The sequence below is a fragment of the Leopardus geoffroyi genome, chromosome C3 (assembly GCF_018350155.1).
Source record: "Leopardus geoffroyi isolate Oge1 chromosome C3, O.geoffroyi_Oge1_pat1.0, whole genome shotgun sequence".
NCBI classification, from domain to species: Eukaryota; Metazoa; Chordata; class Mammalia; order Carnivora; family Felidae; genus Leopardus; species Leopardus geoffroyi.
The window spans coordinates 61,572,661-61,593,064 of record NC_059338.1 but is presented as its reverse complement, the minus strand read 5'-3'; the positions used below and the strand labels follow the sequence as shown (position 1 = coordinate 61,593,064).

Below are 20,404 nucleotides of genomic sequence, written 5' to 3'. Positions count from 1 at the left end.
AACATTAAAAAAAAGAAGAGAGAATTTGAGTCTGCTAATCATTTCCTGAGATTTATTTGGGTATAATCTTCCTTCTGTCACTCTTATTTCTCTATCAGAAAAAAAAAAAAAAAAAAAAAGGCATTGCTCCAATACCAAGATACTCTCAGGAAAAGTTGTTAATGATAGTTTGTATTTTTGGGGTGCCTGGGTGTTGACCAACTCTTGATTTCAGCTCAGGTCATAATCTCACAGTCGTGAGATCGAGCCCCACATCAGGCTCAGTGCTGGATGTGAGCCTGCTTAGGATTCTCTCTCTCTCCCCCTACCTCCTCCCCCTCCCCCACTTGCTCTGTCTCTCTCTGTCTCTCTGTCTCTCTCTCTCTCTCTCTCTCTCACTCTCTAAAATGAAATTTAAAAATTGTTTCAAAAAGTTTGTATTTTCAAACCAAGATTTTCCCACTTACACGCTAAGATCTATTGACAGACCTGGACGTTTTACCCAGCAGATGCCTGCGCTATTCTGTGTCACTGGGTCTCACTATCTGCCATACAAAATGGTGGCTCTTTTCTCACTTGCCTCTCTCGTGATTTCTTGCCTCTCTACTGATTTCATTGTTATCAGCACCTTCCGTCAAGATCCTTCCTTCCGTCATTTCTGTCTTCCTAGTTTTAAACTCTGCCACCCTCCGCTCCAAGTCATTTAAATGTATCTTCGGGGAAATAAAAGCTATTTTTTCATTGTAAAATACTTAAGGACACTCAGTACAATGTAATAACTTCTTCCAATAGTTTAGATAACTAAAAATTTATACATACTCAATATTTGAGTGTTCTTTTATTCTTTTACTGTAATACATCATTAATATCCTCTAATGTTATTTAAATATCCAATGAAATAGTTAGTGGCATGTGCTCATAGCTCAATTTAAAGAAAAGAAAGATTTGAAATAGTTAACTTAGGAGTTTTGATCATTTGACCCGAGTTACAGAACTGTCCTATTGTAATGTTTGAGTCGCACTTTCAGTGAGAAGGCTGAGGAACCACAATTTGTTACAAGGTTGAAAATATTAGAATTGGATGTTCTCTGGAACCTTAGAAGGCTAGGATTCATTCCATAATACTTTTATCTTTCTCATTCTCTGCTGTTCCAGGTAAACAATGGGTCCCATCACCTCCATAGTCCACAAACGAAGATGTCCATCCTCATGAGCACTGACAATGATAGGGGGCTGAGCTTCTATTAAATTGGTGCCTCCAGGATGTTTTTTGTCCACTGGATGTTGCTCTCCCATTGTGACATCAGTGTGTTCACCTACAGGAAAGTTAACGAGCTGCCATGGGTGTTTGCAATACTTGGAATTACAAATTTTATAGAACATAAAAGAGGAGCCAGGTAGGAAAATAGTAAGACAACACATTCTTTTCCCTAGAATATTTTTTTCAACCTCAGATAACTTCACTCAGGGCAGAGAACAAAAAAAGCATTAACAAATAGAATCCTAGATCACTGGGGGGAAGAAATCATTTTTCATCTTATTACAAAAGCCTCCACGTTGTATATAACAGCTAAAACTAGATATATACCCAGTGTAAGTCTTACACATCCCAAATGGCTTATGAATCTAGTATAAGTTTTAGGAAAACGGACTCAAGACTAAGAAGCTCAGTAATGCATTGGATTTTTAAAAATCTAGAATTAGTATTTAAAACAGCATCACCATAATGGAAATTCTGCCTCTTAGACTACTGAATCTTATACCACCCCCTTCACATTTAGCCACAGAAAGGATATAATGTATATTCGTAAGACTATTCTAGAACCCGAACCCCTGTAACAAGAAATTGTTACAAGAAAGAGAGGTGATCTCATACTTACGTTTAACCTCAGGGTCGTGTATGCTCTGTTTGCTTCCCTGAATTAGGGGAGAAAAAGAGAAAGCATTTCCATGACATTGTAAGGAAATGAGAGGTACTGGATGAGTTAGATTCTTCAGGTGCATTTACACTTTTTTTTAATTTTTAAACATTTGAGTATAGCTGACACACAATGTTACATCGTTACATTAGTTGTAGGTGTACAGCACAGCAATTGGGTAGGTCTTTAAGTTATGCCACGCTCACCACAAGTGTAGCTACCATCTGTCCCCATGCAATGCTGTTACTGTACCGACGATACTCTCTATGCTCTAGCTGTATCTTTTTTCTTGGGATTTATTTACCCCATAACTGGAAGCCTGTAACTCCCCCTCCGCTGCACCTATTTTGCCCATCCCTCATCCTCTCCCCCTGGCAACCATCAGTTTGTTCTCTGTTAATTTTACATTTCTCAGCATTCTTTTTGAAGTTTTTATTGTATTTTATTTTTTTATTTCAGAGATAGAGAGAGAGAGAGAAGGAGAGAGACTGGGGGAGAGGGGCAGAGAGAAAGAGAGAGAATCTTAAGCAGGCTGCATGCTAAGGGCAGAGCCCAATATGGGGCTTGATTCCACAACTCAGGGGTCATGACCTGAGCCAAAATCAAGAGTCTGACACTCAACTGACTGAGCTGTCCCAAGCACCCCTGAAGTTGTTTTTGAATTAATTATTTTAAAAAGTATATTGCAGAGATTGTCATGTTGATAAATATGGTATCTGTAACACAACATTCTAGTGGCTTAGGGAGGGCATAACAATGAAAGTAATTATGTGTGTAATGCATGCCATGTTCTTGGTGTACATGATCTCCAATTCTATTAGCAACCATGTGAATTAGACTTTATTTGATAAAGAAACGAAACTCAGAGATTAGGTGATGTCTCTAAAGCTAATCAGAGCACCTGATTGAAGTACAAGTCTGTCTGACTCTTACATCCTTGTGAGTTTATTCTTTTCATCATGCTAGTCATTTTAAAATAATTTTTCCAGGGAAAAGTTTCCTTTAAAACAAAATCCTACTAGAGGGGAGCCTGGGTGGCTCAGTTCATTAAGCATCCAACTTCGGGTCAGGTCATGATCTCATGGTTCATGAATTTGAGCCCATCAGGTCAGGCTCTGCTGACAGCTCAGAACATGGAGTCTGCTTTGGATTCTCTGTCTCCCTGTCTCTCTGCCCCTCCCCAACTCTCTCTCTCTCTCTCAAAAAATAAATAAACATAAAAACTATTCAAACAAAATCCTACTAGAGATGTAATGGGCCAAATCTATGGACTGAGAACAGAGTTTGAAAACCACAGTATTACTCTGTGTGTCGTCTCTTCCCTGTGTAATGTATGTAATACTTTTTAGCAAAAGAGGTTGTCTAAAATTGATTTATTATTTCAGAAATGTAAAGATAGCATATGTAATGTATTTTATTTATATGTATGCTTTATTTTCAGATATGAAAACCTTGAAAATACAAAAAAAAAGATTTTACACATGCATGTACATACAGAGTTTTTCCACCTTGACCTTCTCTCAAAAGAGCATCTCAAGTGGGGCCAATCACTATTTCTAAACCAACATTGGATATAACAGGAAGACATACTCTTTCTATTTGTTGCTTACCTTGCTACTCTGTGGACCTTTACTAGAATCACATTGTGATGAGGAGCACACAGAATCCTGACTTGATCTCCTACAGGAAGAGGGAAAAGCCCAAGGAAGGAAAGTTAAGATATTCTATCCTACACAAAGTGTGCTCTTCTCTGCTTTAATTTCAGTAGGTTACTTCTCTCATCATCTATGGATACTGAGCCACTCAAGAAACAAATCATACTTTCTATCTTGGGTTACAAATGTTCATCTGTCTGGTTTTGGTAGATGCTGTTGGGGAGCCTCAGTAATTAAGATTTAATGTTGCCTGGGTCTGGGAAATAAAAATATGCCCTGTACCACTGCTCAGGGCTAGATGTATTCCCAGGAGCTGACACTGAAATGGCAGGAGCAGGGTTGGGGGGTGGGCCCCTGAAAAGCCTGGCTAACCCCTGCTCTGCTCTGCAATTCCCAGTTCTAGCCTGGTTGTCTCGGCCGTGCTCTGCTGGAATGAACTGGAAAGTGACTTAGGTTCCAGTGAGGGCACTGATATGGAACAAGTCTTCAAAATAGTCTCAGTTAAGGCAATTTCAAGTCAAGGGGTGGGGAAAGTGGTGCATTCTTGCTCGCTGCTGGGTGACTCAAAACCAACACGGAAGCCTTTGCTGTCTCATTTCCTTTCCCATTACATGTTGCCTGAAAATCAGAACTCTGAAGCGCATCTAGGCAGAAAAAATAGTTTTTCTTAAATATTTAGAAAACAATGTCCTTCCCCCTCAGAAATGAATGGAGATGGCTCAGTTTTAGCAGATGTCATATGAAACCTTCTGCTATAGGTTTAAATTTGCCCTGCAAGTCTTTCCTTATTTTGGCCACGAGTGTGGTCAAGTGGGCACTTTCTACCTCTTCTACTAGTGTAGAGATCGCTGTGAGGCTGACATGGTAAGGGAAATGAGAACCCCACATAGCAAATCAGATCCCAGAGGACCACCTACCTACAAAAGATAGTAGCAGGGAAGAAAGCTTAAGCCAAGTAGCATACCCAATTTATATCTTCCCTCAGTTGTACCTTCCTTAGTGCTGGGATAAGGAGAACTCTTTTTACATCACCCGCATAAGTCCCAGACAGTATTTCTTCATCAGTAAGTAGTGAGTTACCTTGCACATTCAGGGGGTCGAAAGAGGAACAGTATGTCATTGATTCTAAAGCGTTTGGGATCCAAATCAGGGTCCACCTTGAAGCAATTTTCAGGTCTGTACCTGGGAGTGAAGCATACATTTACATGATAAACATTTACAGGTTAGGCAACTTGCATTACTTATACATCCCATGAAGAGCTAATCAATTCCTGCAATGCTGGAATTGCAGCACTGAACATGAAGAGAAAACCTAGAGGGGTAGAGTTGGAACCTATCTCCCTTAATAAAGCCCCGTGTAACCACATGACCAACTCAGTGTTTAAAAGTCTTTTAACCCAATTAGCAGGTCTAGCCTTCTACTAATACGTCAAAGTGGACTTACATATAACCTCCTGGAAGTTTCAGAAAGTTTGAAGAATAGAATTCTACTCTGAGTAAGTGGAGTGGCAAATTTCCAGTTTGGGCCCCCCAAAAAGCATGAGACTTTGAACAGGAAGAGAAAGGCCAGGTCTCCTGACTGGTGAAGGGATCTTAGGCAAATTTGAGCAGAGGTAGAGACGGCTTCCACCATGAATATGAAAACCACTTGCAACTTTAGAGCCTTTTGAAAGCTGGACCCAAGTTACATTAGACAGTTCTGTACTAAATTGTACGTTTTGCAAAATACTAAAGTGATTCTAAGTCACTTACTTGTGTATAATCATCTTCTCATGGGAAGGGAACATGATGTATGGCTCACCATACCGTTACTTTCCTCTGACTGAGTGCTGGATTCACATGCATCGCTTTACAAAATACTAGCACTTCAACAAGGAGCATGTCCTCCTTCAAGTTGGGAATATTCTCAGGAGAGCTTCCCTCCTGATGCTGTGGAAGCAGGACTACAGTCTCTCTGCTTTCCTTTTGTAGTGAGTCACGCACAAGCTGACACAGCATGAGAACTGCTTTAATAAGAGGCTGAAGAACCCACAGTGCATATTGATATGGGTATCAAGTGACAAGTCTACAGTCATGAGAAAGCCCAAGGGCAAGTGTTGAAAGGAAGGAACAGGAGGGTGACAGGAATTCTAGGACAGGACCCAAGAGAACACTGGCTGAGGTACAGAGGGAGAAGTCAACGAATGGTTCAAAGGAGAACAAATCCAGGATCTAAACAAGACAGGACTATGTCCCCTCAAACGTTGGTTAAAGGTAAAGGCTGAGACTTACACTGGAAAGGGGTCTGGGGTCCAGATGGACCAGGAGTGTTTAGGGCACTGTAAATAGAGAAGCAGAGGTTTCTTCTTGTTTTCCTCTTTCCTCTTGTCCTTTCTAGTGCTCTTCTCCCTCTTTCCTTCCTCTGAATGCTTAGATAGATTGATGTTATTTTTATTCATTCACTAAGGTTCTTGACCACCTTGTACCTGAAAGTACAACACTGCAAGTTCCCTTGATACAGGATGTTTACACATGGCCCTTGCTTATGGCCCAATTACAGAACTGGGGAGAGTTTGTTATTTACAACCTATCCGTAGCAAATAATCCAATGTTACATTACTTCCTTTACAGACAATGGTAAGAATATTTAGAAATGGATAGCAGGGAGTGGGTAAAGCTTTTGGCTATGGCGCAGGGCATATCTGATTGGTTGAGATCTATTTATTTAATTGCATATGCCACCCCCTTGTTAGCATTGACCTATAATGCACTGCACACGTTGCAGTGGTGAATAAAAAGAAAATCCATGTAGAATGCTACTCACCATTTGACTTTGGTGACTGAGCAGATGGTGGTATCACTGGGAATACAGGAAAAGGAGATGCATGGGAGAGGGGAAGACTGGGACACAGTTTTGTTCTTTCAGGGTGTTGCTGGTGACCCAGATGGTCATCGCCAGATATGTGTGTTTAAAGCTCTAGGGAGATTAGTGTTTAAAACATATATTTTAGGGGTGCCTGGGTGGCTCAGTCGGTTAAGTGCCAACTTCAGCTCAGGTCATGATCTTGTGGTTTTATGGGTTCAAGCCCCACATCAGGTTCTGTGCTGACAGCTTGGAGCATGGAGCCTGCTTCGGATTCTGTGTCTCCCTCTCTCTGCCCCTCCCCCGCTCACACTCTGTCTCTCTCTGTCTTCTCTCAAAAATAAATAAACATTACAAAAATTTAAAATATATACATATTTTAACTTTTTGTGTAGGTTATAAATTAGGACAGGATCACACATGAAAGCATGTACTAGAGGGAGAAGAGTGAAAGTCAAGGGACTTGGGAATATGAATACTTAAGTTTCCTTTTATTCATATTACTCTGGGATTTGGACATGCAGAACAAATCTCATGAATGTAACTTCCAGAAAACCCTCTCTTGAGAGAATCACCGCTGTTATACCACTGATTTATTGTTTTTAAAAACGTGTTGAGGGGCGCCTGGGTGGCTCAGTCGGTTAGGTGTCTGACTTCAGCTCAGGTCACGATCTCGCCGTCCGTGAGTTCGAGCCCCGCGTCAGGCTCTGGGCTGATGGCTCAGAGCCTGGAGCCTGCTTCCGATTCTGTGTCCCCCCCTCTCTCTGCCCCTCCCCTGTTCATGCTCTGTCTCTCTCTGTCTCAAAAATAAATAAATGTAAAACAAAAACAAAAACAAAAACAAAAACAAAACGTGTTGAATGTGGGGCACCCAGGTGGCTCAGTTGGTGAAGTGCCCGACTTTGGCTCAGGTCATGATCTCACAGTTCATGAGTTCGAGCACTGCATCGGGCTCAGTGCTGAAGGCTCAGAGTCTGGATCTTGCTTCAGATTCTGTGCCCCCTCTTTCTCTGCCTTCCCCCCCTCAAAATAAAGAAACATTAAAAAATTTTTAAAATAAAAAAGTATTGAATGTTATTTTGGCTCTTTTGCAGTACAGCTTTTATATTGTTTAAAGATGCAACTTACACTTCTTTGACAGTAGAGTTTACAAAATTCCATAAGATAATCACACCATTTAAGGTCCCAGCAACTATCAAATTATATCCTTCTACTTGCAATAAATCAATGCAGTTCACTTCCATACTGATGGCAGGATTCTGAAGAAGGAAGCAAAAAGACTTATGGACCATCATGAACACAGTATCTAACCACAGCAGAAATGCTATGTGTACAGTTTGTTATTCTATCATTAAAACAAAATGTCTCATTATGATTTTTTAAAATTTAGAGCATGGAATTTAGTAAAATAGATTTAATTTTGCATTAGAGTTTTGTTTGTTTGTTTGTTTGTTTTAACTAGTTGAACTCATTAAAACACCAAAATATACTCCTCAACTACTGGCTCCTTCTTCCCAGCCTTGACTTATTCTTCCCTGGCATACCAACCATTAGATTCCCTTGCCTTCCTTCTCTTTCCTTCAATCTTCTTAAAAATATTCTATATTGGCTGATCCTTCCTACGACTTTCCCTTCACTCACTGTTTGGCTTCTGCTCCATACTTCTCTATGAAAACTTTTTCTATTTATCACTAAGCACTCTCTATTGCCACTGCTATTTGGCACTCTTCAATTGTTGCTTCAACTATTTGTTGGACACCTGCTGTTAGGTTCCTGAAATACAAAGTCAAACAGAATGTCTGTGACCTGGACAAAACTTATCATATCATGAAAGTATTAAGATAAAGCCCTGTACAATTTAAAAGTGCTGTATTGGAGGCATGTATAAGACTTTCTAGAAACATAGAAGAGTGACAGCTAAATAAAGTAGAGGTCTATTATACAGATGGCCAACAGGCACAGGAAAAGATGCTCAACATCACTTATCAGGGAGATGCAAACCAAAACCATAATGAGATATTGCTCCACACCAGTTAGAATGGCTAAAATCAAAATGACAAGAAACAAATAAATGTTGGTGATGATGTGGAGAAAAAGGGATCCTCATGCCCTATTGATGGGAATATAAAGTGGAGCAGCCACTTTGGAAAATAGTATGAAGGTTCCTCAAAAAATTAAAAATTGAAATACCATATGGTCCAATAATTCCACTACTGGGTATTTACCCCCTCACACCAAATAAAAACACTAATTTGAAAAGATATATGCACCTCATATGCTTATTGAAGCATTATTTACAATATCCTAGATATAGAAGCAACCTAAATATCCATCAATAGACAAAGAGATAAGGAGGATGTGGTGTATACATGCATATGTGTACCTGTGTGCATGCATGAGTGCTCATGCACACACACACACACACACGAATATTACACAGTCATAAAAAAGGATGAAATCTTGCCATTTGCAATGACATGGATGGAGCTAGACAATATAATGCTAAGCTAAATAAGTCAGTCAGAGAAAGACAAATACTATATGATTTCTTATGTGGAATTTAAGAAAATGAACAAGTAAAGGGGAAAAAAGAGAGAGAGAGAGAGAGAGAGAGAGAGACAAACCAGTAAACAGACTCTTAACTATAGAGAACACACTGCTGGTCACCAGAGTGGAGGTGGGTGGGTGAATGGGTGAGACAGGTGGTGGAGATTAAGGATTGCACTGGTGATGAGCACTGGGTGATGTATGGAATTGTTGAATCAATGTATTGTACACCTGAAACTAATATAACACTATATGTTAACTATACTCAAATTAAAATTGAAATAGGGGATGAGATCATGCCATTTGAGATAAAATGCATGGACCTAGAAGGTATTATGCTAGGTGAAATAAGTCAGACTAAGAAAGACAAATACTATATGATTTCACTCATAAGTGGAATCTAAAAAAAAAAAAAAACAAAAAACAAACTAATAAACAGAAAGCAGAATTGAACCTACAAACACAAAGAACAAACTGATGGTTGTCAGAAAGGAAGGGGGTGGGACACTGGGTAAAATGGGTGAAGGGGAGTAGAAGATATAGGCTTCCAGTTATGGAATGAGTAAGTCACAGCATAAGGATACAGTGGATGATATTGTAATAGCAATGTAATGGGACAGTTGGTAGCTACATTGTGGTGAAAATAGCATCATGTATAAACCTGTCAAATCATTAAGTTGTGCACTTGGAACTAATGTAACATTGTGTGTCAGCTATACTCAAATTAAAAAAAAAAGATTATAGGTGTATTATTCTTGTCACTCTCAATTGCTCTCTCCTTCCTAAAACTTCTTACTCTCTTGACATCTTTGACATAAGGCTCCTAATTTTGCTTGTGTCTGACAACCCTTCCTTTTCTGTTTCCTACTTGGTACCTCTTACTCTACCAACCTGTTAAATATTAATATGTTGAGGGTTTAGCTCTAGCCCCTTGGCTTTTTCTTTTTTCCAACTCCTCTGGGCAATCTCATCATCTATGTTTTAATAATTGTTCCAATTTCAGTGTTCTAATGATCTTTTCAGTCCCCTCCCATAAGCTTTGGGGTTACATATTTAATTACTTAGAAATGTTAAGGTGGGGCGCCTGGGTGGCGCAGTCGGTTAAGCGTCCGACTTCAGCCAGGTCACGATCTCACGGTCCGTGAGTTCGAGCCCCGCGTCAGGCTCTGGGCTGATGGCTCGGAGCCTGGAGCCTGTTTCCGATTCTGTGTCTCCCTCTCTCTCTGCCCCTCTCCCGTTCATGCTCTGTCTCTCTCTGTCCCAAAAATAAATAAAAAACGTTGAAAAAAAATTAAAAAAAAAAAAAAGAAACGTTACAGGTATCTCAACATGCATAATTTCTCACATCCTTCAAGTATGTTACTTCACTCCATTCTACAGCTCACTGGGTAGCACCCCCTCAGTCCATCTTTCAAGTAGGAAGCTCCATGCTGTCCTTGATTCCTTCCTTTCTGTCAGGACCCTCCTCTCCCAACTACATAACATCAATCACTAATTAATGAAGTCCATGTTCTGCTACATTTGCCACCTAAAGATTGTTTGAAACCTCTCCTTCCACCATCCTATCATGGCCTTATCTCCTTCACCAAAAACAGTGGCCTATTGCCTGAATCTTCTGCCTGCAATCATGTCCCATTCAAAACTGTCATCAAAGGGTGCCTGGGTGACCCAGTTGGTTAAGTGTCTGACTCTTGATTTCGGCTCAGGTCATAATGTCACAGTTCGTGGGACTGAGCCCTTTGTTGGGCTCTGCACTGACAGTGTGGAGCCTGCTTGGGATTCTCTCTGTCTCCATCTCTCTCTGCCCCTCCCCACCCATAAATAAATAAACTTAAAAAAGAAAACCATAAACTGTCATCAAAGCAGCATCAAAGGTGCTACCCACAAATTCGATCATGTCATTTCTCATTTAAAGCCCTTCAATGGCTATTTCTTATACAATATTCAAGTACCTTAACGCCATGAGCATGACCTAGCCCCTACCTATCTATCCATCACAATCTTCTCTCACTCCCCGTCTTCTTTCAGCCACACTGAGGTACCTGCATTTATTCCTCACAAACCATGCAATTTCTTACTTTTGTGACATTTTTCATTTTATCTCCTCCACTTGGCATTCACTTTGTCTTCTCAACTCCTTCTGGAAACTTTTAGATACCCTATCTGGGCCAAGATACATCTTAGTAATTCTTTCGGACCTATTCAGCAATTGTTTTTAGGAAGCTCCCCTGACCTAATCCTCCCAGCTCTCTGCTGTGCTGCCAGAGGGAAGTAGGTATAGGTACCAAACTCCACCAACCTGTTAATCCTGGTGCTAAGAACAATGCATGATACAAAGTAGGTATTCAATAAATAGTCCTTCATAAATGGAAGAGTTTTAGAAAGATAATTTCCATGCGCAACCCAAGTTTTTTTCCCTAAGTGACTTTTGCAAACTTTCCATCTATAGAGTAATTTCAAAGTGTGTTGCAAAAAAGAAGCGCCATAATTGCTAATTATGATAAATACAAAACATAAGGGCTCAAAATCAGAGATAATTTACATTTTTATTGTAACCATAAAGGTACTTTCATTATACTTCAATAATGTATTCCAGAAGTTTTTCTCATTTTTTCCAAAGTAAGCGTTTTTCATTACCCATGTAATAACTTGCCAATTGCATCAGGTCTAGTTCACTGTGCATTAATCATTGTTCAGCTTTTATTAGCTCCAAACAAGGAGCATAAAACTGAACCTAGTGCTTCCAATTGTGTGGAGCTGGAAGAAAGGGACTAGAATGAGTGTTTGAGGAGATGCATTCTGTTCATCCAGCTTTGGCACACATTATGTGGTAATGTTATCCTGAGACAGTCACTGTATATTTTGATTTCAAGTCCTTTAGCAAACTATGAAACCTACTTATCATTTAAACTAACAAGAATGGAATTGGAATTGTAGAGCTGAACTAACATTTAAATTTTTTTTTTTTAATTTTTTTTCAACGTTTTTTTATTTATTTTTGGGACAGAGAGAGACAGAGCATGAACGGGGGAGGGGCAGAGAGAGAGGGAGACACAGAATCGGAAACAGGCTCCAGGCTCTGAGCCATCAGCCCAGAGCCTGACGCGGGGCTCGAACTCCCGGACCACGAGATCGTGACCTGGCTGAAGTCGGACGCTTAACCGACTGCGCCACCCAGGCGCCCCTAACATTTAAATTTGAGGGAAAATAATACAATATCTCTCCATGTAGGATGAAATAATAGTTTCCAAATTCTTTAAAAAATTTTTCCTAATGTTTATTTATTTTTGAGAGAGAGAGAGAGAAAGACAGAGCATGAGAGGGGGAGGGGCAGAGAGAGAGGGAGACACAGAATCCGAAGCAGGCTCCAGGCTCTGAGCTGTCAGCACAGAGCCCAACATGGGGCTTGAACTCATGAACCATGAGATCATGACCTGAGCCAAAGTGGGACGCTAAACTGACTGAGCCACCCAGGCGCCCCAGTTTCCAAATTCTTTAAAACAAACTATATTATTCTCTCTTAAATTATGTTTGTTTCACTAATGACAGCGGTGAAACCTTAAGGCTTTCTTCAATTGCTCCCTCTATAATTTTCAGTTTCTTGAATTTTTTAGCATCTGACCACTTATCTTTGTAAAAACTGGAAAGTATAAATGGCTTGAGCTAATATTAGAGTAAGCAAATAAGATTGATAAAGTCTCAAGAAAATCAATCGATCTGAATCCTTATGGGAACAAGGGCAGCTTCCTTATTTCTCTGTTCTTCAGCCTGAAACATGTCATGCACTGTACCCCTCAGGAATGATCGCGTGCTCCTGCCATACTGAGTAGATACAAGTGCCTCACAAAAATACTTTCTTAGAGATTTTAAATTAACTAATTAATTTTTAAAGCAATCATTTTGTGAATCCTAATGGAAGTATATGACAGAATCTATCGAATCTAATTTAAAAAAAAATCAGGGGCACCTGGGTGGCTCGGTTGGTTGGGCGTTCGACTTTGACTCAGGTCATAATCTCACGGTTTGTGAGTTCGAGTCCCACCTCAAGCTCTGTGCTGATAGCTCGGAGCCTGGAGCCTGCTTTGGATTCTGTGCCTCCCTCTCTCTCTGCACCTCCCCCTCTCATGCTCTGCCTCTCTCTCTCAAAAATAAATAAACATTAAAAAATTAAAAAAAAAATCAAAGCTCATGCAATTAAGCCAGATTAGAGGAAGTACAGACAGAACTCCTTAAATTACACCAGGGGGTGCAATCAGCAAAATCCAGAAAATGGGAAACTATGGCACCAACTCTTACTATTTTCAGTAGATAAATTGCAAAGGAAAAAGAGAAATGGAAATATGTTTATAGATTAAAAGAGATTTAAGACACTTATCAACTAAATGCAACAAATGGACCTTATTTGAATCTTGTAAGCCATAAAAAAAAAGGGGGGGGAATCTAGGAAATTTGAGCACTGTGTAAATATTTGATGATATTAAGGACTTCTTAAAAATTATTTTAGAAGATATCTTAAAAATAACCATGTCCTTCCATTTTTTGAGTCATTATCATGTAGAGATACATACTGAAATATTTAGGGATGAAATGACCTAATATCTGGGATTTGCTTCAAAATAATTCTTTTGTGGTGGTTGTGGGAAGTGGTAGGAATAAAAAGGAATGTTTGGCCATGTACACATAATTCCTGAAGCTGCATGTTAGTACATAGAAGTTCAATGTGGGGCGCCTGGGTGGCTCAGTCATTAAGCGTCCGACTTCGGCTCAGGTCGTGATCTCGCGGTCCGTGAGTTCAAGCCCCGTGTCAGGCTCTGTGCTGACTGCTCAGAGCCTGGAGCCTGTTTCGGATTCTGTGTCTCCTTCTCTCTCTGACCCTCCCCCATTCATCCTCTGTCTCTCTCTGTCTCAAAAATAAATAAACGTTAAAAAAAAATTAAAAAAAAAAAAGAAGTTCAATGTATTGTTCTCTCTACTTTTGTATGTTTATAATTTTCCATAATAAAAGGAAAGAAATGAAGAAATGAAACTTACATTAGCACGTTGAGAAAAGTTTTTCTCTATCAACTCGACATGTGGGAAAGGAATAGTCATGCTCCTATTTTGAGGGGATGTCCTCAGATGCACAGTGTGAATCCCACTTTGTAGCATAGGCATGACATTGGGCAGCTCCCATATTACCATAAGGCACATATCATCTTCCTTACCCTTCAATAGAAATACAGTGAGTATATGAAAAATTCAATTCACTGTTTTATTTTGAGCTGTTTTAAAGGTATAGGAAAAATAGAACATACAATGATGTACCCCCCATCTGGCTTTATCAAATCTTAAATCCTGTCTAGATCTCTTTAATATAGTTTTGTTTCTTCTTCCTTCTCCAGAGGTAATTAGTAACCTGAATACAGTGTTAGTTATGGAAGTTTTAATATTTCTATATAAACTTATACGTGCATTCTGCATATACATATATTACATATTATTGTACATATATATGTGTACATATATAATGATATTTCTTTATGCCTATTTATAAATGCTGTCAAACTGTATGAATTCTTTAAAATTCTTAACATCATATTTTTGAGATTTGTACAAATTATTACATATCTTATAAAAGGTTTCTTATATTTCTTTATTCTCTCAATCCTTAATCAGCACCTGCTTGGGGCAGAGCAGGAATACAAATATGAATAAGAGAGGTTTTCAGTCTTCATCAAGCTCAGTCTATGGATTTTTGAAACATGAAGAACCAGAATAATCAAAATGAACAATGCTGCAATAAAACCAAAACCAATTTTGACTTGGGAACAGCACCAGGCTTTTTTTTTTTTTTTTTTTTGGAATGGTTAAAAAAGGCTTGTTTATAATAGACACTGTATATTAGGAAAAGCATACTGGTGGCCAGTTGCACTAATTGAAAGAAGGGAAATCAGTATGTTGTCATGTGGTAGAGTGTATAATAACTAAAAATTCCTTTCTATGGTGCTATCTGGATTGCTCCGACAACATGGGAAGAGTATATTGCATCAGGGATGTTTTTCACTCCTTTTTTCCAGCAGCAGGGACATCAGTCACCTTAATCAATGCTGAAATTTCATGATTGCTTCCCTAATTTAAGATTTTTTTTCCTGATTTTAGCTTTCAGAAGGGGAATAATAAATTCAATGAGTCCTCGAGTTCCAGGCAGAGAGAGATCCACTCAGTAGCCAGGATAAATGATCTAGCCTTCATTTTAAATATGAAGAAGGCATTAGCATTCTTAGGTGGTAATAGACTCGCAGAAAAAATAAATTAGCCTACCTCAATCCTCCCGAAATGGCCCTGAGCAGATTGCATCGTTAACCTCAAAGTAAACAAAGCAATTTTGGTGACAAACTGAAAAAGTGACTTGAGCATCGCTGAATGCATTATGAGTTCTGAGAACACAGGGGAATCATTGCTCCCTTACACCGAGACTGCTGGGGAGCAGTTCCGCCAGGGAATTATCCCCGGACGAGGGTATAAACAATGTCTGAGGTGGCAGCTGTGGGTCAGTTTCACCTTTCTGATACCTGCTCCAGAGGCTCCTAACTAATCCTTCAGCAAATGCTGGCTGGGCGAGATGCTGTCGCTGATCAGCTCTTCTTTTTTGTTCTTTGCTTGGACCTGGACAAGGATGCTCTTAATTGGGAGCCTCCTAGGAAGACTCGTGGAGAAATGTTATCCTCAAATGACTGGTGAGAGAGGCGTGAAATGGGGAATCATCCATGGACTCCATTGATTTCCCCAAGAAGAGCACATATGGTACAAATATAAAACTGAGATTGCAAACCTGGATCATTTTGATCTTCCCGTTGTGCTCCAAGGCGAGGATCAAGTACTGGTGTTTTTCCTGAGCTTTCAGGAAAATCAGGCGCCGTAGCCAGTGCTCTTCTTCCTTCCAGTCTTTCCCTTCAGGCAACATTTTCATCTCCTGCCCGCTGCCAAAGTCCCAGATTTTAATTGTTCCTGAGCACACAGGAAAAAGACTATGTAGATAAAAATAATTTATATAGAAAGCTTGGCTTTTATCTCAGACAAAACTGATCTAGGAGTGCCTGGGTGGATCAGATGGTTAAACGTCCAACTCATGATTTGGGCTTAGGTCATGATCTCAGGGTTCATGGGATCCAGCCCTGCATAGAGCTCTGTGCCAACAGTCTGCTTGGGATCCTCTCTCTCCCTTTCTCTCTGCTCCTCCCCCACTCACACATGCTCGCTCTCTCTCTCTCTCTCTCTCTCAAAATAAATAAATACACTTTAAGAAATTGATCTAATTGAAAGCTTTCTGCCAACCATTTATCCTATGTTTATTTCCTACTATGACATGTGAGTCTCCCTAGCCTTGCTGTGCAAAAGAATGAATCTCTGTATGCCCTTATTTGTCACAGGCTAATACAAATTAGCAGGACTAGGCAATGTTTTGAAATTTGTGACAGGTTTTTTGAAACACTCAAACTCTCCTAGCTGAGCTTTCTGTATGAAGTAGATCTTTCCGCCCTGACTCTTCCAATGTCCTCCAGTTCACTAAATACCCTCCAATATCTTCCTATTTATCTAATATTATGTCACAGTAGTCAGCTGTAGTGAAAGATCAGTCCAATAATGTCACATTTCCTAAGGTGCTGACATGTTTGAAGAATTTAGCTCTTACTAGGTAATAAAATATTTAAGAGAATTCCAGCAGGTAGGAATCTATCAAGCTTTGAGTTGTTTTATTGGTTACATGGGAAGGAAATGCAAAAGGGGTGCTGAGTTTCTTTTTACATCTGAAATCATATTTTCTTTGTCATTAACTTGGGTCATTTGATTTAGGGGAACTTGATGAGGGGCCAGGAGGCTTGATTCACTGCGTGGCTGTTGAATGTTTGTTGCTAGGTCATCACTCCATGTAGGAATCGTCTCATGTAGGCTTTTCTAGGGGTCACCTCAGGTTTAGAATCCAGTGGACAGCCCCTCACGTCACTTTCCTCCCCTTGTGTCACCCTAATCCCACCTTGTCTCTTGCTTCTTATTTCCCAGCTTTACTCTTGCTGGACATCCGGAATGTTCTCACTGTGTTCTTTTACTCCCTTTATGCCAGGTACTCTCTATCAGCAACACTCACAACTCCTACCATTTGCTTACTCACTAACAACAACATTAAACGCTGACTAAATTCTCCCTATATACTCAGCACTGTGCGAGTAGCTGGGAATGAAAAGTGAACGGGCATCGTTCCTGCCCTCAAGGACTTTATGGTGTTGGAGGAATACAGTCGTGCAAACAAATGAAAGAAGGAATGCTTCCATTCAGTCCTGGATATGTGGACTACAGTCTCATGGCCCAGATTTCCTGCTACTTTGGAACTTTCGCAGTCAGATTTAATGGGGACATAGAGAGCCAGGAGAGGTACTGCTCAGCTTAGGTGTGTGGGTCGGTGGGAATGAGGGGGACCTGATGGTTTGTGAGCAGAGCTGTTCTGAGACCCGAAGAATCCTGCTTCCCAGGGTGTCCTAGAATGTCTCTGTACCTTTGTCAATTACCTCTGTGGAGGACAAACTGTCCAAGTTTGAAGAAAATCTCCACCCTAGCACTAATAATGAAATGTGACTTGCTTGTCCAAAAGTAATACTATCTTAGTCATCTGTATGAATTGCTAATGCATATGCCTGATAATAGTTGTGTACATTGCTCAGAATTTCTATTTTAACTAATTTTCATATGTATGTAGAGTGTGCTTATAGAGCAGGAAGGCTGTTTTCTTAAGAATTGTCCACATGCAGAGCAGTTGCACCAATTCACGCCCCAGCACTTAGCATTCATGATTTTATTTCATGTGTATTGTCTGCCACACTTTAAAAAATCAGACTTTCACATCAGCATGTACACACATCCCACCAACAGGCTTATAAGCAAGAATTTCTTTGGCAAACATATCTCTAGAATAAATAAACCATGAGTAGCGCATACAAGTTGACCATATGGTCTAGATGAAGTAGTTCTGTTGTGGGAGGTCAGGCCCAGGTGACATGATAGGTGAGGCAGCTGGAGTGCTTAGTTCCAGAAGGTTTTACACAATGCTCGATAGATAACACAAGGAGCAGCAAGCGACCAAATACCACTGGAGAATGACATCCTCTCAAGTGTGACCTGGTGTATGCTCCCAAAGAGCTTAGACATATCAACAAGTCCAATAGAGAATTCTAGGTGTTGTATAACAATGTTGGCTGGATTTTTGTCTGGTCCTCAAGTCTACTGTCAGTAAAAATATTATCAGCAAGCACTAAATGTAATGTCCATCTCTTAGCTGAAGGTACCCAAAACGAAAAGGGCAAAAGGAGTCAATGCAAGTAAATCCCACCAAAGATAGAATGAGATATGCCTGAAAGACTTTTGCAAATGTTAAAGCAATAATATAAATGTAATCTCAGGTATTGATACCAGGGCTCTGGTGCTCATTAGAGAAGAGTCACTAAGGCAGAGCACTCTCTGGCATGCTGACATATTCCAGCCTGATTCATGCTCTCTCTAACCCACACAACTAATGAGTTCCTAGCACAAATTCTCAGGGCACTAAGGCAGGGAGGCCATATTCTGGATACAAGTCTGACCATTATATGCTCCTGTGGCAAAAAGAAATCCACTTTCATTAATAGCTGCAGAAGTCAGTTCAACACTGAAGCCATGAGGGTCTAAAATCTGGTATATTTGGAGGCCAGTCTCGATTTCCCATACCTGTAGGAAAGAACAACAACAACAAAAATAAAATAATCCATATACCTTTCAGTTATTAACAAATTTTACAATATTCAAAAAGCCCCAGAATTGGTACTATGCACTTCTAAAATCTTTCCCAGCATTCTGCCATGAATGTTGGTTTGAGCAAACAAAGTTCTAAAAGATGCATTGCTGTCTAGTAGTTACTGTGCTACCCTGGACTGTGTCTGCTGTAGGTGGCCGAGACAGGCAGCGACTATTCCAGGCACGCTGGCTGTGGAGGAAGTAGTCAATTTTGCCACTGTAAGCACGAAGCAAGATTCGCAGCAAGATAGAAATGTAACAATTATAACAGACAAAACAATGAAACAGGATTTATTCCCTGTTGACATTTATCCAAATTAGCCACGGTCACAGGACAGGATCTGTGGTTGACACATGGAATCTAAGAGAACCCAGAGGAAGGTCAGGAGCTCACTGACCTTTCCAAGAAGTGTTCTGATTAGGGACACAGGCATCACTTTTAGAGACAGAGAGAAAGACTTCAGAGAAAGCTGTCTGTGTAATCAGGCTGGATGTGACTGAAAAATCCAGAAACATGTCAAGACACATCATTATTTCTCTTTGGAAACACGGGAGAGGCTCTACACCTCCAGCCTTCCAGTCTAAATCTCTTCTTTTTCATGGATCTGTCATGCTCACATGTGAACTAGGCTGTCAGTGAGTAATAAAACAGAACTGGCAAGCACAGAATGGTGCCTCTCAAGGTATCTGGGGACAGGGACTGCATAAGCAAAGGGCCAGAGATGGGAAGGTGCATTGTCCCTCCGGGGAGCTGAGAGGTGTTGCAGCTGGAAGAGGGAGAGAGGGACCAAATGGAGCTCAATGGAATCACCTGGAGGCCAGGTAGCCAACCGAGGGCCACCGACTGATCTGAATGAGGCCAGTTTGGCCCTAGAGCCCACGTGGTCAACGTCTGAGTCCTCCCGAGTTCAGACAGAGTCCTCAAGGGAGAAATGAGTGATGCTGCATGAACAGGTTTCAGACATCATCCATTTCCTGGCCTGAAGTAGGATCACTCTTCAACCAATCAATCATAATGAAAACTCACCTAGATGCATTCCTTCCCCCACTGCTTCTCTTACAGGCAAGACATTTTCTCCATAGTTTTAGTTTTCCTTTACTTATTTTGTAGGCATTATCAGAAATAGGTGATAATTAAGTGAACTCAGGAGATTTTGGCCCGAGAAAATTTCCAGCAGATGAGCACAAAAGGTCAAAGATTGAGAGGGGATTTAAAGGGTCCCCACAGGATGCTTTCTACTGCTCGAGCTCTCTCCTTTTGGAGATCATGCATGAAATGAAAGGCAGCATGCATGAAATGAAAGGACAACACTCTGAAGAAAACACTGCCAGCCATCACTGCTGGATGGCTTCAGTGGTTGTAATTACAGGTGTACTCAGGATAGCTACATACCCTGGCCCCTGGGGAACACAGTAATGACAGGGCAGAGGAATGCAGAGAAACAGACATAGGTATCTACATCAGGCAAACCTGGATTCATATCCTAGCTATGATGCTTACTAGTTATATGATCTGGGGCAAGTTTCTTGATTGCTATGAGTCCTAGTTTCCTCATCTTTAAAATGTAAACGTTGATGTGTCCACAGAAAACCAGTGTGGAGATTAAATAAGATCATGGGTTTGAGGCACTTGGCATACATCCTGCACCTAGAGGGGTTAC

The 20,404-nt window shown here is 40.4% G+C and overlaps 1 protein-coding gene across 3 annotated transcripts in view; it reads right to left on the bottom strand.

The window, feature by feature from the left end:
• The window catches only part of WDR64 (WD repeat domain 64), a 134,279-nt gene that overhangs the window by 24,951 nt on the left and 88,924 nt on the right, over positions 1-20,404 (bottom strand). For all 3 annotated transcript variants that reach the window (XM_045453104.1, XM_045453103.1, XM_045453105.1), the window contains 8 exons: positions 18,554-18,677; positions 15,754-15,929; positions 13,974-14,147; positions 7,524-7,654; positions 4,634-4,735; positions 3,509-3,578; positions 1,860-1,896; positions 1,156-1,295 (listed from right to left, as the gene is read on the bottom strand). In XM_045453104.1, the coding sequence (XP_045309060.1) occupies positions 1,156-1,295; positions 1,860-1,896; positions 3,509-3,578; positions 4,634-4,735; positions 7,524-7,654; positions 13,974-14,147; positions 15,754-15,929; positions 18,554-18,677 (954 nt within the window). The remainder of the gene's footprint in view (positions 1-1,155; positions 1,296-1,859; positions 1,897-3,508; positions 3,579-4,633; positions 4,736-7,523; positions 7,655-13,973; positions 14,148-15,753; positions 15,930-18,553; positions 18,678-20,404) is intronic.